Genomic DNA, 18,503 nt, shown 5'->3' on the forward strand with positions numbered 1-18,503 from the left:
ATATGGGAGACATAGCAAATGATGTGGGGAATGAAGGAGAATGAAACACCTCCTTGCAAAAAAACGCTTTGATGGTAGTAAAGCAAGTTTTGAGATGTGTTGTTTTGTTCCTAATCTACAGTTTATTTTTAATAGTTGCACCACAACTAATTTCAGGTCTCACACTTGTGATATACTGCACCTTCCTCTTTATCCCTTCATCACCTGGCCAGGCCCTCTTGAATGCTTCTGTGAATTCCCTATTCAACGACAATTTTAATAGCCCATTCCACTGATCTACAGCCCTCTCTGTGGCAAACTCCAGAGAGTAGATAGTGTCTATTATCTGCTGCTTGCGCCCCATGCTTACCCGCAATCATTCTGTCTCATCTCTACAACTCACTTGATTTTATGCACTGGTACCATGTCATACCCTGGGTCTTATGGTCTCCAGTGAGAAGAGCTCTGGATCTATTATGCTAAGTTCTGGTCATATGCCTTGCCCTGAATACCATAGGTCTTCCTGATATCTTACCTTTGTACTACAGGCAGCAATCCAATGACACTTTCCTTGTATGGCCTTCAGAAGTGCACACAGTAGATATCAGAAATGACATGCTGGAAGACTCGCAATGAAAAGCAGAGTCAGAACAATGTATGTAGTGGGAAGAAGGTTTGAAAGATTTAGGTTAGATGGTCATGGAAACAGCAGTTGCATTTTCCTATAGTCATGCAATATGGTTTTATTTCTGGACATATAATGGGGTAAAAGGAAAGATCTTTAAGAAAGGAACAAGGGCAGAGAAAGCATGGTCTGTGCAGTAATGCCTAATTTAGGAGTTTGGAAGAGAGGACTTGAGTGGTTAAGATTTATAAGGTTATATATTGGTGCATTTCTAAATAGTCTGAGCTCCAGCACAGAGACAGACCAGGAGGTGACTGAGTTTTTTGGAAATGTACTTTCTGTCTACTTCCTGAATACCTACTTCCTATTCTGCTTGTGTCACACTATTTCCCCTCTTCCATCTTACTTCCTCTTCTGCTTGGGTCACACTATTTCCCCTCTTCCATCTTACTTCCTGTTCTGCTTGTGTCACACTATTTCCCCTCTTCCATCTTACTTCCTCTTCTGCTTGTGTCACACTATTTCCCCTCTTCCATCTTAGTTCAAAAATATAATCACTGAAGTCCTCTTTCTTATCCAGTAGAAAGCACCACCACTCCTAAGCTAAGTTGAAGCTTATTCCTTGCACATAGCGGGTCTCTTTGCCAGGTCTTCTCCATGTTTTTTTGCACTTCATTATGAAATGTGCGATCACAAATTTGGAGAACAAATTCTGTGGTTTGCTTTACCATAGTACATTGGATTCTGCAAGACTGAGGTTCATTCTCAATATTGTTTTTCCTTTTCCTCTCTGTAGTGTGAACATAGTGATTATAAATTAAAGGGATGGGGGTTGCCGCCCACATAGGGTGCAACAACTGCTATTTGAGTGACAAAGACATTCTAAGGAACAGCCTAAGGGCTTAGTAAAATAACTGTTTAAAATTAATGCTAGGACTATTTGGAAATTTTGCATATATGGCCAAATATTTGTTAATCTATACATGGTCTTGTGTGAAATAGGAAAGGTTTAAACTTGTTAAGTGAAATTCCTCAGTGCTGAACTCCAGATCACTTTTCTTCTTTGTAGTCAGTGTCAGTGTAGATTTTGTTGAGCTGAAGCTTTGATCAGTATGTTTCATCTGTCTGAAGTTTCAGGGAAATTAGACTCAACTAAATGTAGCAGAAGCAGATATTTTTGACAATCTATGCACACAATTATTTTATGATGACTTAAATGTTTGTGGCTTTTATTGAGAAAAACTGGTCTATACTTAGAACTAATCCCACATTTTTTTCAGCTGGCAGTAGCCAGTCAAAGTTTGTAATTAATGATTCTAAAATCTGAAGAATATCTTTGAAAGGAGTGAAAATGCAAATTCTGGGACGTCTTACGTGGTGCGGGGAAATGTGGACATTCTAGACAATGCTTATACATTTTGCAGGTGGACTTATTGGTTATTAATAACATTCATGTAAAATTTTTAAAAGGAATTTGTAGCAGCACTGGGGTTGTGTACCTTGCTAAATGTAATAAATGCATATCATTTTACATAGGAAAGACTGAACAAGCATTTAGGAAAAGGATTTATTCCACCGTTTTTTATGTTTGGAATTTAGATAAAATAACCATAAACCTGATAGGAGGTGACTAGAAGAATTGGTTGGCATATAGAGAGCTAGTATGGCAAATGAAATTAAATATGGGTACACCCCAGAGCATAGTACCCCCCCCCCACATATTTTAAATATTTTGAACTATATACATGGATACTTGCAATTCCAATGTATTACTCTTTTCCAAACATAATATATACTTATCTTATATATATATATATATATATATATATATATATATATATATATATATATATATATATACTTATATATCTTACTATATATACTAACTCCAGGGTCGCACTACAGTAGGGAAAAGGCCATATATAACTTTCACTGAAATGTGTTTCAGTGAATTGAGTTTTCAGTGAATTGAGCTTTCAGTGAAATGTGCATTCAGTGAAATGTCCTAGACCCATATATATATATATATATATATATATATATATATATATATATATATATATATATATATATATATATATATTTGTAGTTATTTATTTATTTATTTCACATTTGTTAACTGGGCTGGTCCAACTGGACACAGGCCCATTTTCAGTGGAGACCCAATGAGAAAAGCTCCAGAAAAAAAAAGAATACTGAACATTTTTTTATATACAGGTTTAACAAAGCAATAAAAGGCAATAACACAGCATATGAACATAATAAGTTAGCACAATATTTGTAAACGTATATTAAAAAATAGAAAGAGTAAAATAAAAATAAGCAAGTAATTATGTTATGCTACATTCGATACAGCAAGTATAGTTATTTAGCATCACCTAACTAGAGTGAAGCCAAAGAACGTTCTACACAAAAGTGAGAGAGATGCAAGATATATTCTAGATTAGGTAGGGTCTTGTCAGGGGGCATAGCCAAGTTTTAGGCAGAAAGTTTTTTTTTTATTTTTTTGAAGCTGTTTGTGTGTGTAATGCAGTGTAAATTGGTAAGGTGATTATTCCAGAATTTAGATATGGAGTTTTTATATAAAAGATTGCCATTGTTCATTTATGTCTGGAGAAGGAATTTGTCAGTACTGTGAGGATTGTGTCTTGAGGTAAAAAGTTTTTTTATTATTATATACTTGTTTTTTGATGTGATTTCTTAGTTCTTTAAATAGTTGGTGGTGATTGTGGGATTTTTTTTTTTTGTCAGGTTTTCCAGGTGGAGTCTCTTTTTGTGCATTAGTTTATGTGGGAAGGGGTATAGTAAGTGACTAAGTTAGAGAGAAAAGGACTAGCTGTGGGTTTGTTAAGAAGGAAGTGGGTTATATGGAGTTGAGATAACTTGAGATGATGGGGAAGTTCAAGCCAGTGGAGCTTATTGAGAGCAAGGTAAAAGTGGGTGGAGTTAGGTAGGTTAGCTGCAAATTTTGCAATTTTATTGTAAGTTTGTTCCAGTTTGGACAGCAGGCAGGACTGGAGGTTAGTAAGAACTGGGGCTCCATAAAGGAGGCTGAAAAGAAGATAGGCTTGGGCTATGGAGATTCTGGAATCTAACGACAGAAATTTTTTGTTGCAATATAGAAGTCCAAGTTTTTGTTTTTTTTCCTTAATTGAATTCAGGTCAAATTTTAGTTGGTCGCCAGTTTGTCATTCCTAGTAATTTTGTGTGTGAGTTTCAGAGTTAATGATGGTTTTATTTAGGGAAGAGATAGAGAAGGAGAGCTTAAGGTGATCACATGCCTTTGGGAGAAAAAGAGGGAGTCTTGTGTTTTTTGGATTCAGTATAAGTCACTTGTCATTTAGCCAGCTTTCAACTGAAAGGAAGGATTGTTCTGTATTTGTCTGAAATTGTGAGATTGAGTTTGTGCATGTGATCAAGGTAGATCATCTGCGTACTGTATGAGGGTAGAGTGGGTAGCGGAAGAATGGAGGTCATTAGCAAAGATGTTAAAAAGAAGGGATCCCAGGATAGAGCCCTGGGGTACACCAGTGTGAATGGGAAGAAATGTAGAACAAGAGGACTGCCATTTGACAGATTGTAGTCTGTCTTTGAGATAGCTAGAGAGCCAAGAGGAGGTTAAGGTGGAAAGATTTAAGTTAGCCAGTTTAAGTAGTATGGTGTGTGATATCATGCTGAATGTTTTGCAAAGGTCTAAGAACAGACATGACACCAGTTTGTTGTAATCTCCACCTTCAGCAATAGTGTAATTAAAGGATAGAAGGGCTGTAGAGGTACTGTGGTGTGGTCAAAATCCATGTTGGGTAGGAGTCAGGAGGTTATTGTGGATGAGGAATTTCAGTATCTGGTTATGTATGCATTTTTTGAGTATTTTGGATAGCAGGGAAAGTATAGCAATGGGTCTGTAGTTGGAGGGGTCAGTGGAGTTGCCACCTTTATGCAGGGGAACAATTTAGAAAGATTTCCAGATGTTGGGTACAGTAGTTTCTTTGATAGATCTATTTATAAGTATTGAGACTGGATAGGCAATAGAATGTGCTGCTAGTTTGAGAAAGTGGGAAGGTAGATTGTCAGCTAAGGGATAGTGTGGTTTAAATTTAAGAAGGAGGGACTTTATGCAGGAAATTGGAATAGGGTCAAGTGAAAAACATGTTTCATTATTTGTGGTTTCGGGATGTTTTTTTTTGGGTGGGGGAGTTGTGATTCTCATTTGTGAGTTTGCTAATGGTGTCTATGAAAAACTAGTTAAGGAGGGAGGCAATGTTTTGGTCTGCAAGGTCTGGGATGGGGCTGGAAGTTTGAGGTTTACCAGGGTGAAGGATTGAGTTAATATTTCTCCAGAAGTTTTTGGGGTTGGATTGATGCGAGGATTGTGTCTTGGGATAAAAAGTTTTCTTAACATCATATATTTGCTTTTTGGTGTGATTTCTTAGTTCTTTAAATAGTTGGTGGTGATTAGGGGATTTGTTTTTTGCCAGGTTTTCCAGGTGGAGTCTCTTTTGTGCATTAGTTTATGAGTATCTTTACTGAGCAAATGGGCATAGCTTGATTTTGTTCTTATTTTGCGGCGGGTGCTAGTGAGTTGAGAATGCTGAGAAAGATGTGATTGAATTCAAGTACAACATCATTGAGAGGGAGTAAGTGTAGGTTAGACCAATTAATAGAAGACAGTCTGTCATTGAAAATGTTGGGGTTGAGGTTAGTGAGTTTACAGCAGAATTTGTATTGTTGTAGCCTATTTAGCTGGGGAGTAAATCTTTGTATACTGATGGTTAAGTGATCACCCAGGGCATCGGAAAGAATTCTGGGATTATGGTAAAGATAAGGGTTGCTAGTTAGGGTCCAGTTAAGTGTTGTGCCATTGTTGGAGTTGTTTTTAAGTCTTGTGAGGGTAGTAATTAGTTGAGTAAACCCAAGCAAATTGATGCTGTAGGCAGGCAAGTTGGTATCAAGGGTATTCCAATCAATGTTTACATCTCCTAGCAGAGCAGTTTCTTAGGCTATATTTTTTGACAACCAGGAGAGTATGTTTTCAATGATAGGGATGCTCTTACCGGGGAAGATATATAATGAGGTGATAGCAATCTTTTTGTAATTGTTAAGGTGGCAATTTAAAATCAGAATTTCTGCAGGGGGAAGTCTGATATAGTAACAGGAAGAAGAGAAAGGTTCAGGTGGTCTAAGTAAAGGATTGTGACCCCACCACCTTGTTTTGTGGTTCTATCTTGTCGGTACATGTTGTAGCCGGGGGTAGAATATTTGTGTTAGGGATATGAGGTTTAAGCCAGGTTTCAGATAGCGCTAGCATGTGAGGGGAATAATGTGAGGTCCATGCATGAAGGTTAGCAACTTTATTAGGTAGGCTTTGTACATAGGTTCATAGGTTCATAGGTAGGTACTAGGCTATTGGCCCTAGGGCCTATATAAGCCTAACCAAAGAGTACCCTGGCTTTTGCCACCCAAGAAAATTATTTTCCTGTGCCCCTGCCAAGCAGAGCCACAGACGTGATCCCTGGGGTGAATTTCCTATCTCCCATCCAATCTTCGAGATTTTTCTTGAAGAGTGCCAATGAGGAGCTTTGTTTGATATAGATAGGTAGTTTGTTCCAGAGTATGGGAAGTCTCTGAGACAGGAATCTATCCCTCCAGCATGTTCTGTTTATTGTGGTGACAAGGTTTAGGTCCCTAGAGCATGTAGCTTGGAGGGATTGAGATTTCTTTACGTGGAGCATGTCCAACAGCTCTGGGTTTGACATAGCTTTGTATGTTAGGCAGAGATCGCCTGTGAGTATGCGATATGCGACAGAGTAAAGCTGGAGTTTTTTGAGACAGTCTGCGTAGGGCATCTGTTTGAGGCCGGTAATCCTCTTTGTGAGGTATTTCTGTGGCCTTTCCAGTTGTTGTAGATGTCTTGTGAGGTACATACCAAAAGGGGCGTTGTACTCTATAATGGGTCTAATGAGTGATGAGTAGAGGGGAACAATGACCTCTTTTTTCCTGGATGAGAAACCTTTTGTGATGAGGTGTGCCATGTAGAAGGATTTCCTGACTACTGTGGCGATGTGATTACCAAAGGAGAGACTACTGTCAACCTGTTTCCCAAGGTCTCTTATCACACTTTCAGTGTTAATTAGACTACCGCCTATGTGGTAGTTCATGGGTACAGAGTTTTTACCAAAAGGGATGACAATGCACTTTTTGGCATTGAGATATACATACATTGATGGATAGTATAGATAAGTTCTTAGGGAAGACGGGGTACACATGGGAAGGTAGGGATGCAGTGTGGGAGGGAGTAGTGGTTAGTAGGGTTGAGGGGTAGATAATTTGGGCAGAGACTGGGTGTGATGTAGATGGCCCGGGGTTAGGGTAGATGTCTCCTCCTAACAAGAGAATGGTGTCTGATATGTAGGGTTTGGGAGCAAAGAGCTTGTGAGTTAGATGTTTAAGTTTTAGTTTAGCAGAGAGGATTGGCGGTAACTGGAATATTTTGTATTTAAATAGATATACATTTTATATACATTTTTTAATTACATATATATTTTTTGTATATTTTTCATGTGATTTTATATATCTTGATAGATATTTAATGAGATATGTTTTTATATATCTCAATATACATATTTTTTATACTGTAAAAGATTTATTGGTCGATGGTTAAAGATATCCATCCTGTGTTTTATGTTAGAATGCATGATAATCCATACAAAAAACTTGATTTACTTTACAGTAAATAACGATTATTACCTTTTACAATTATAATTTCTGGGAAATGTAAGGTTCATCATGGCTTAAGTAAAAGAAGTTCTTGGATTTGTATGTTATTTAAATTTATTTAAATTGGTTTATATGGGTAGAAGACTACACCCTCTTTAAATATGGTCATGACTTAATTATTGTTCTTATTGTCCTGTTTGAATGATAATTTTTCAGTTTGAAAGTTTTATAAAGGTAGGAGGGAATTGACTAACTTCTGATTCTGAGAAGGCTCTGCCAGTATTTTTGTGAGATGAAAGCACTTACCTTTGAGATTGTTATGTGTCTATTTAATTCTTAATACATGCATTTTTAATTTTACATTCTGGCACATTGTGTGGTGATTTTGCACCCGCTAGTTCTCTGAATGAATGCTACCTGCTTCAGTTCATAGTATTTCTACTAGCATTAGACACTGGTGTTTGGATTTAGTTTTAATTTTATGGAAAACAAAATAATTCATGAACTGATATCTGATTCAGGAGTAAATGGTCCCATGTCTTGGAGCTGCTGGCATCACTAAAAACCGAAAATGCATATGCCTTGTCTTCCTAAATAAGTTTTATTCTAGCTAAAGGATTATGACATGGCTGTACAGGGTGGCAATTTTGCTGACCTCAAAAATGTCTCTTTATTTCATGCTTGCATCAGATGATATGTCTTGGGGGAAATGCCGGGTTTATGACTTGATAAGGAAGACATTACCTCTACTGAGCATCAGAACAGGATATGTGATTTGTTTCTATAACCTTTAATCAAAGTACATTTCCCTTGCCTCTGATAAGTTTAATACCTAGAATGGACTGAAATATGTGGGCATAGATCATCTTGGTGAAAAAGTTTTTAGCCAAATCAAAAAAGTGGGAAGCCAAACACATATGAAAATAAACAAGCTGTGTGTCCTGTACCCCATACTTCGATTAATAAATCAACAGCCCTGGCTAGTCTTAGCTCATTCTTTAAGGCTTCACAATGACATTTTACTGCTTTATTGTCTTTTACTTTTTCGACATTCATTAAGCTTAAGTTATGCTTCATTTCTTTTACTCTATTTTGGTGGCATCAGAATGATTTACCTTAAATACCCAAGTGCTTCACATTTAGAACAAAACGTGTCCATGTTCTTAAATAAATTGTGCGTCAGATGCAAAGCATAAAGGGACAGAGGCCATCATCGCTCATGCTGCTGCCAATGAAGGCTAGAGTATGACCATGTCTATGTGTATTGGTTATGAATCTGAAATCCCAGAGATCTAAATGCCTTCAGAACTGAGAAGATTCAGAGTAACTTATCACTTATCACTCCTTTCACATCTTATTGGACTTGTAAGAAATGTTTTTACTGTACATCTGCAAAAAGGAAATTGAGAGGTACAAAACTTCCCCCTCAATTCGTCCACTTTAGTCATGCCTTTGAGAAAAATATAACTTTCCCTGGTAGCCAACTACAGCACTTTAAGAAAGGCATCATTATATGCCTGAAACAGTAGCTTGTAAACAGAATGAGAGTAGAATCATTCCAGGTCCTACTGTAAAAGAACACTTTCTCACCTCTGTTTGCTTTCTCCCTAGCTCTCAGTTTAATGCTACATTTATTAAGTTGCAGGAAACATGATAATACAAAAAATGGTGTAGTACTGTTTTCAGCAATGCACCTATTATTACAAATGATCCAGGGACTACACAAGTACCTGCCCTCTACTCCAAGCCATTACCTTAGAACATTTCAGAAATGTTCAAATAATAGACCAAGACATTTTGTGACTGGAAATATACAAAATGCCTGCAACATTTTCTAACATGATGCCAGTGTAAGAAAATACAAATGCAAATAATACACACTTAGATGAGGTTGTTAATGAATTCATTGTTTTTGGTACATTTAATCCCTTTTCCCAGCAACAGACATTTGGTTAGCACAATTCACCCCCACCCACACAATTTCTAACTTACCCTGCAATGAACGGTTTTGGACAAAGGTCAAAACAAACTGTGACTATGACTCCTTAAAAAAAAGTAAGAAATGCCTAAAAACATTAATGTCCCGCATCAAGAATCTTTAGCAAAAACTGAATTATTTGAACGCTGTCTGTTGTTCCAGTACAGCACTGCTGCTAGTAAAATTAATTTTAAATAGCCCATTGTTTTATTTCTCAGTTAACTGCAGTTTTTATTATAATAATTATAATAATTTTTGCTTGGACTTAAGAAATTCTGCCCATATTACAAGACATAAATATAGCTGAATATATAACAACTATCAGGTACATTGATTATCTTGTATGGTAAGTTGTTAAGCCTTTGTCAAGCATGTCCTGTTAAACTTAAGATATTTATGAACAAACATATGAAGTGGAGCATAAGAGCTGAAGCAGTAAATCAGTAATTTTTCTTAGAATGTTTTGCTGTTGCACAAGCGAAAACCACTGACAAAATACAACGCAGCAGGATACCTTACACACTGCTGTGCCAGAAACAAATTGTTTACTTGCTAACACATGTATCTGACCTCAACTGCACTTAACGGAAATTTTGCAGTGCACTGTCAAAGCATTCTACCTGAATCAAAGGAAATCCGTGTTGCTGTAAACAGAGAAAATGGATATAGTGTCATGGTTGCTAGCGAAAATCATTAATGGAAAAACAGCAAACTGAAAATCAAAACAGTCATTATAAAGTATGAGACTTGATAAATTAAGCCACTAATGTTGAGAAAGTAATTTATGACCGATATGGCTTAGTACAACATATAAAAAGGTCCATCAGTATGAAAGGATCTGTGCAATGCATTGCTCCTACAAGATCAACAGCAACATTATTAAACAGCTGGAATGTACTTAAGAGACAGCTGTTTAAAATGTGGGTGTTAAAAACGTCACACTGTTATGGTGACCAATCTGGTTTTGGTTGTATCCATACAAAGTCAGCTAACATAAACAGCTTAGTCTGTCTAATTATATTAAAAGAATAAACATGCTTTAAAACTTCAGGCTGTTAAGTTCTGTAATGACTAACTTTATTTAGATGAATGACTGATATAAAGACATAAACAGCAAATAAAAATCCTTCAAAATATTTTTGTATTCCCACCTTCTCACACTTACTTACCCCCACCCCCAGTCAGTAGCTGTACAGTCTGGAATAAACCAAGTGAAAACTCCATCAAGAGGTTTGAATAAAAAAAAAAACAGGCTTCATTTTATTAATTTAATTTTCTCAGATTCATCGAATTTGGCACTTACATCAGTATTGAAACGTGACGTGTAGAGTTCTGGATATAAATCATACTCTTGGGGATCATACAAGCCCTTGTTCTTCTTGACAAGGTGATGATGCCGACTTAGGACAGTCCCATACACTTTCCTTGGATCTGAAAAAAAAAACATTCTGAAAAGATGTGTTCTGTCCTGGTAATATGAGGTAGATGTTACAATATTAACTGAGCCTGGGACAGAGTCCACCATCCTACACTTGTGCAGTCTGTGCTGTAATATCACTTAACTGAAGCTCCTTAGATTGCAAAGGAACTGTACATTAATGCATCTTTAAAAGGGAATCAAAGGACAACAAAACAAAATAAAAAAAGTCTTATTATTTACACCCTAGGAAGAGACTCAAAAGAATCTTTAAAAGTGAAAACGGTAATTACAAGTGAATACTGTACATGAAAATGAAATATGTTAAGTAAATTTGTAAAGCATGTTTTAATTTAATACAGTACTGCTCCAGTTTAGGAAAGGGATTTTATTACCTCCTGTTTCTGAAGCTTCCTTCAGTTCATGAGGCTCCACAAATTCACAAGGTAGTTCATTAATAACTTCTTGGGCGCCCTTTAAAAATAACAGAAGAAGAGGCATTAGTAAGTCTTGTACCTTTACTTCTGCTTAAAAAAATATTTACAGTTGCTTACATTTGAGTAAAATATTGACAGCTGCTAAATATATATCACCATTAGATCTAAAATATTGGCATTTTCCAAAAATGTTTTTTAATCAAAAGTAAATTAGTTTTGTTAGATCCATGATACGGAGTGTCCACTCAGTTAACAGTTTTGCTCTTGAGTAAACCTCCTTTCATACAGATTGTCTCCTGCTCAGTTTCCTAGAGCAAAGTAAAGCTTAGAGTCCAGAAGAGTTTTATTTGTTTCCAGTGTTATCCAAAGTTAAGTACTTTTAATTGCTAAACCGCACTTGCTTAAGTTATTTTGACTGGTCTCTACTGTTTCTTGCTTTTATGTGTGCATTGCACTGTATTTTTTTTTTTTTTATGTATGCGTTGCACTGTATTTTTTTTTATGTATGCATTGCACTGTATTTTTTTTATGTATGCATTGCACTATATTTTTTTTATGTATGCATTGCACTGTATTTTTTTTTTTTTTATGTATGGGTTGCACTGTATTTTTTTTTATGTATGCGTTGCACTGTATTTTTTTTATGTATGCGTTGCACTGTATTTTTTTTTTATGTATGCATTGCACTGTATTTTTTTTTTAAATGCTCTTTTTCTCTCTGTTACTGCTGAAAGGCTGCCTTCAAATCACCTTCACCAAAGGATTTGCAGCTAGTTGATTAAATGGCTTGTGTTAACATTGCACTTGTGGGTCTCTCCTACTGTGTTTCTACATTAGGAGAACTACATTTATTCATCTTGTGGCAGGAGGTGTTTGCCTGGTCTTTTTGAGTTGGAAAAAAATACAAAAAGGCTTCTAGGTAGTCATTTTGTTGGCCAGGGGGGTCATTAGTTAATTTTCTGTGCTGACAGTGCTGCTATAAATTTTCAGCATTTGTGTGGGTTAGCAGTACCCTGTATATTAGCAAACACCTACAAGGCAAATTTTCCCTCTAGAATTGTCCATAAAACTGTACCCTGTAAAGCAGCAACATAGAGCAAATACTTTGCATGCCAACAAGCTTAGATCACTTAGCCGGGGATTGAGTGGCAATACCTACACATTTAGAATTTAGTAGACTTTAGTATTGTATAGCATAATCTGCCCCAATAAAGCACCCTTATTAGTCTGTACCAACAATGCACCCTTAATAGCCTTCTAATCCCAGTATACCACCCCTTGTAGCTCGCCAATCAAAGGACTGGATGGCATGGATGGACAGCATGGATGTGTAATTTCCTAACTTCTCTGTAGCCTGATAGGTGGATATGGGTATCTTGAAACAATGTAGCAATTGGCTCATGTTTACTGACAAACACTTCATCCATAAAGAAATAGGCACATTATGCAAGAGGTGTAATTCCACAATGACACTAGAGGCTAAACTCTCATATACATGCACATATCAGGTTGCCAAAATGATGCACACAATTCCCACCTCACATAGCACACAACACACACATAGACTAACATATGCTGAGGCACTTAAAAGCAATCTTCCTAAATAACAAAAGATAGCCTAGATCAAGCGCTGTCTAAGCTATGGATCAGCAAGCCCAAAGGCACTCAGAAAAAACAACATCTAACACCACACATGATATCAGTCTTAGTGGAGCCCCAAAAAGTAGGCCCCTAAGGCAAGCAAACACACCTCCCAGGACTCTTGTCATAGGGGACTCCATTATAAGATATACTGATGCCCCTCTAACCAGGCTGAACAAGGAAAAGATAACTGTTAGTTGCTTATGTGGAGCCAGGATCTGCCAACTCATGCATGCACTCTAGTCATTACACCACAGATGCCAGTATGATACAGACGGCGCAGTGGTGCAACAGTTAGCAATGTCGCCTCACAGCAAGAAGTTCTCTGGTTCAATTATTAGCTGGGGTGCCTTCTGTGCAAAGTCTGCATGTCCTCCCTGTGTTTGTGTGGGTTTCCTCTGGGTGTTCCAGTTTCCTCCCACATTTCAAAGACATGCATCTGGAGTGTTTCTTCCTGGGCCTCCGCTGAAAACTGGCACTGTCCCAGTCGAACTTTCCTGGCAAACAAATGTCAAATAAATAAATAAATAAATGATTCTACCTTAGTTCATGTAGGTGTAAATGACCCGAGATGTACCTCTCTGGACTATATTTAGAGAGACAGTACAGAACTTTCAGACTGTGTCTCAGGTTGGTATGAGCCTGGCACTGAGAAGCATATTACCATCTCCAAGGCCACAATATGAGCAAAAAATGATTGATTTCAACAACTACCTGTCTTTCTGGTGTCATTCTAAGGGGATCCAATATTTGTCAGCTTGCGAGGATATGGCTAACAGGGGTCTATATTAGAACACCAAAACCTCACTTACACAAATCCCTAAACATCGACACATAAACAGCAAACCGCGAGAACACCGAACGTCCTGAAGCGTGAAATTCAAAATATCGAATTACCATATCCGGTATAGCTCCCTAATGTAAATGTGCAATAGCTACTGACCTTAGGTTTAGGGTGCGGGTTAAGGTAAGTGCATATATATATACATATATATAGTAATACATTCAACCTACACTTTAGGGTTAGAAGTAGGGTTAAGTTAAGTGCATATATAGTAATATAGTTGTGTAGCTGTATAGATTTTTAAATTACACTTTTCCCATACTTGGGTGTTGTTTGTTTATATTTAGATACATTTGTGCATAATGCATGTTTGATTAGGATAGGGGATATATGGGTGAAGTGTAGATATGGGGAAGTGTGGATTATTTATTTTGTTTGGGTAGGTAGTACATAGCGGGCAGTGGAGTTGGCCAATTATGGCATTTCGATATTTAGAATTTTGTGCTTCAGGACGTTCGGTGTTCTCGCAGTTTGCTGTTTATGTGTCAGCATTTAGGAATTCACGTAAGTGAGGTTTTGGTATTCTGATATAGACCCAGCCAACAGACCACATTGCTTTGCCAAGGATGGTCTGCACCATTCCCCTCTAGGCTTTTGAATACTGGCTAAAACTTTATCCACAACCACAGTGACTTTTTTAGGCAATGCCAAACTGAAAAACCTACAGACATAGCAAAAACGACTCAACTAAACCTCAAGAGTGTTACTGTTCTGTGCCAGAAGCCTAAATAAAAAGCTACACTCCCTCCAAGCCCTCCTCATACTCGAGAATATAAGCATTTATGCAGTTACCAAGACAAGGTTTAAAGCATCGGACAGTACCCTGGCAGTGCAAGGTTTCAGTGCCTTCCACACTTTTATACTAGTAGCTGCACAGACAAGGGCTAAAGGTGTCTCAATATACATCAATAGCAAGCATACCTGTGGTCAAATAGCGTGATGTGCTGAAGTTCTTCCATGTATCACCATAGACAAAATCCTGTGCCATATCCTAGCAAGCTATAGGTCACCTTCCATGTTCCATGAAGCTCACAATGCATAATTAGACCTACTGGAGACACTTACTATACAACCTAACACCCTACTTATGGGATACTTTAATTACCCCTATATAAACTGGGAATCCTATACAGCTTCAAATCAACATGCACAGAGATTCCTGGAATTTGTAAATACAAGCACCCTTGACCAAATAGTGACTATGCCCACTAGAAGCTCCAACATACTAGACCTCGAGCTCACAAATATGGGAGAACTCTGCACCTCCCCCATGTGTATTCCTCCTTGGTAAGGTCTAACCATAAAGCTGTTTCCTTCAAAATAAAAATCAACTCCGTACTCCAATTAAAAACAGTAATAGGAACTATTCCAAGGTAAATTACCTTTTTAAGTGATGGCTTGTCAAAATTCAGTGCCCCTCCAAACCCTGAGAATACACCAGCCTATGCTAAATTGCCCTTTTAAACTCTGTACAACCATGTCAATGGCTGCATAGAGGCTGCTCTACCTACCAAAAGTAAGCCCATGACTAGCCCCCAGAAACAAACCATCCTGGTGGCATCCCAAATTAAATAGGATAAAAAGGAAAAATATTATTGCAAAAATCAGGAAGGGTAATAACCGTAAAGACAAACTCTCTCAACAAACTAAAAAGGCAACTATGAGGTTTAATTAGGTGAAGCAAAGCCAGCTTTTTGGTTAAGATAGCCTCCCAGGTGAAAGATAACCATAACACCTTCTTTGGTTATGCCAGAAAGGGCCGCTCACAGCAATGTCCTGAACTGATAGTCAGTGGTGCCATGTACACAGAGCCTGATGATACAGTGATCCTGTTAGTGGACAAATTAATTTCCAACTTTACCTTCCTCTTAACCCCAACCATCACCCAAAAAATACCTTCAAACATAACCCCTCCAAGTATAACTAGGAAGCATTTACTGGTTGTTCTCACTAAAGCCAAAAATAGGGCTTCAATGGGCCTCATTAACATCTCATGATTCCTCCTGAACAGTCTAAAATATGACTTATCAGGATCCCTGGAGTCATTATTTAACTACAGTTTTGAAACAGGCTTTCTGCTAAATTAATGGAGGGCTGAAGCAGTCACTTCCCCTTCATAAGGGAGATCTTCCATTGATCCTGGAGACTACAGACCCATTAGTCTAATTAGTCTTATTTCAAAGCCATGGAGAGAATTATCATGGAAATTATCAGCAAGGACATAAGAGACCTCTAGACACTGGATCCATCTCAGTTTGGTTTCTCAAAGGAAGGTCATGCTTACTGAATCTGGTGGACTTCTTTGAAAAAGGTCACTAAGGCAATGGATGATGGGAAAACTTTGTAAACTGGCTACCTACATCTGGTTAAAGCATTTGATATAATATCCCACTCAGGCATTGTCAACAAACTTAGAGAACTAGGCATAAACCCCTTTATAATGTGCTGGATGGATAGCTGGCTTACTAATAAGACTCAGGAGGTTAGAATTAGTGAGGCTACCTCCACAAAGAGGCCAGTCACCAGTGGAGTCTCCAGGGCTCTGTGTTAGGTCCACTTCTCTTTGGCATCTATTTCTCAAATGTCAAAGCTAATCTCAAAAGCCTCTGGCTAACCAAGTTCACAGATGACTGCAAACTGGGAGCAGTCATATAATCCACCCAAGATGAGAACACCCTTCAAGAAGATTTTACATCCACAAAACACTTGCTATTGAGTTTTATGTCATAGCTTTGGCACCAAGATATGCACTATAGTACATTTTGCAAAGTCAGCTGCTCCAAGTAATTATATCATCAATAAAACACTCCTAAAAGTTGATTGACTAGTAAGGGATCTGAGAACTCATGTAGGTAGTAACCTAGCCTTCGACCATGTGACCCAGGTAGTAAGCAAATCCTTCTATGTTGCTCAACTTAGCAAGGGCATGGCATCTAGGTGCAGAGAAGTTAACATGCCACTGTAGTTGGCCCTCATCAGACACATCATAGTTTACAATGCTCCCTTCAGTATGTACCTGACCAGAAACATGCAGCAACTGGAATGTCCACAAACGTTCCTTACAAAAAGAATACAGGGAGTAAACATGATATCCTACCCGATCATCTCAAAGTCCGGCCTATTTACTCAGTATCATAGAGACTTCTGAGAGGTGATGTTTGCTTGGCATACAAGGCATCCCTGAACCCTGTTTTGATGAATCTTTTGCACATCTACAAAACAAACAGCACTACTAGATTAAAAGACCTAAATTTTGCTTGTGACATAAATAGGACATGTTGGAGACACAGATTTGTATCTCAGAGAATTCTTCCCTTTCTCTGGAGCAGGTTCGATCCCCATCCATGTGAAACAAAGTCCCTCCCTAACCCTAGTTAAGTGTAACTTGGACCATTGGATGAGAAACTTAAAATGTATTCCTGGTCTGTTGCCTATGTCTCTGATGGAAATAGGGAGTCAGTAAATCACCCCCCATATACATCAAATTTGTGGGTCACACTTAAGTTGCATGGTAAGGTTTATCAGAGCCCTAGCAGTTGTTTGCTAGTATACACTTTTATACACTTATGAACTTATGAAACTACATGATATGTGACAGCTATTACAATTATTAAGCTGTAGGAAGAAATGGCTGTATCTTATAAGGAAAATAATTGAAAATTAACATTATTTTCAGGTTGCATTTGCTAAATTAAATGTCTGCAAGAATATTTACTTAAGAACAGCATTTGTGCCCAGAAAATTCACATTGTGCTGAAAGTGTTTGCTTGATAAAAAGATAGTTTTGTTAGCAAAGTGAAAAATCACAACATGAGATAGAAAAACCCACCTAGCCTTCTTCTGAAAAATTATAATTATGAAAAGAAATGGTTTTAATGACTACTTTATAAGAAAACAGAGTCTGCTACACTGGTTTAGAGGGATGAAACTGTGACTATGCCCCAAGTGACCTGATTTCAGTGAACAGCTTAGTCACTTGTTAGAACTGCCATGTGGAGGAAACAAAGTGATGATGCTCAGCCTGTCCATGTCTCCTCAGGAGTGGTGATGTGTTCTGAGGACAGTACACACAGTATGAAGAACATGTCATAACTAACTTTCTTGAGTGGCGTAAGCCAGGGAACCTTGTTGGCTAGGCTTACTTAGGCCCTTGGGCCAATAGCCTAGTACCTACCTATGAACCTATAGGTTCATAGCAGATTACTAAGCTAACGGCCTAGAGCCCTTACAAGCCCAGCCGTATTTACCCTGAGTTGCCTCAATTGTTGGTGGTTAGGTGATTGAAGTTCACAGAGGAAAGGGTCTATGGTAGTTAATGCAGCAGCAAAACTGGATCAATACAATGGTTAACCAGGAATGCAGAACTATGATAAAACAACCAAATCAAAACTCCAGACCTTGGAAATGCCAAAAAAAAAATGTATTCAACTCAACACAAAGCTTTCTGGTTATGACCCTTATTCAGTGTGAACATAACATAAAAAAACAATAATTTCATTTAAAAAATTTTAAAATCATACTCATATAGCACATCCTCCAATCACAGAATATTTCAAATTAATCCATTAAGAATTTAAAACCACAGTGCAAAGACACATAATATGCATTACTTTTAAAATATATATCATTAAAAATATATAAAAGACAATGTCTTTAATTAATAAATAAATGCATATATGTTTTAAACATGTTCAACTATTGTTTCATGCACATTTGTTTCATTTTCAGAATGGGCTTGATGCTAACCATAGCATTAATTCCGGGTTTATAAAAAGCCTGCAGTCAAACAATCCATTTACATTCTCTCACTTCTAGGATATTATTCAAATCTCCACCTCTCATACTTTCCTACACTATATCAATCA

At 37.5% G+C, this 18,503-nt stretch overlaps 1 protein-coding gene across 6 annotated transcripts in view; it reads right to left on the bottom strand.

The window, feature by feature from the left end:
• Window positions 1–18,503, bottom strand: part of LOC122815900 (alpha-aminoadipic semialdehyde synthase, mitochondrial-like) — a 1,133,057-nt gene that overhangs the window by 554,940 nt on the left and 559,614 nt on the right. For all 6 annotated transcript variants that reach the window (XM_044088750.1, XM_044088747.1, XM_044088751.1 and 3 more), the window contains 2 exons: window positions 11,112–11,190; window positions 10,603–10,730 (listed from right to left, as the gene is read on the bottom strand). In XM_044088750.1, the coding sequence (XP_043944685.1) occupies window positions 10,603–10,730; window positions 11,112–11,190 (207 nt within the window). The remainder of the gene's footprint in view (window positions 1–10,602; window positions 10,731–11,111; window positions 11,191–18,503) is intronic.

The sequence above is a fragment of the Protopterus annectens genome, chromosome 11.part0, assembly GCF_019279795.1.
Source record: "Protopterus annectens isolate FY-2018-M chromosome 11.part0, PAN1.0, whole genome shotgun sequence".
Lineage (NCBI taxonomy): Eukaryota > Metazoa > Chordata > Ceratodontiformes > Protopteridae > Protopterus > Protopterus annectens.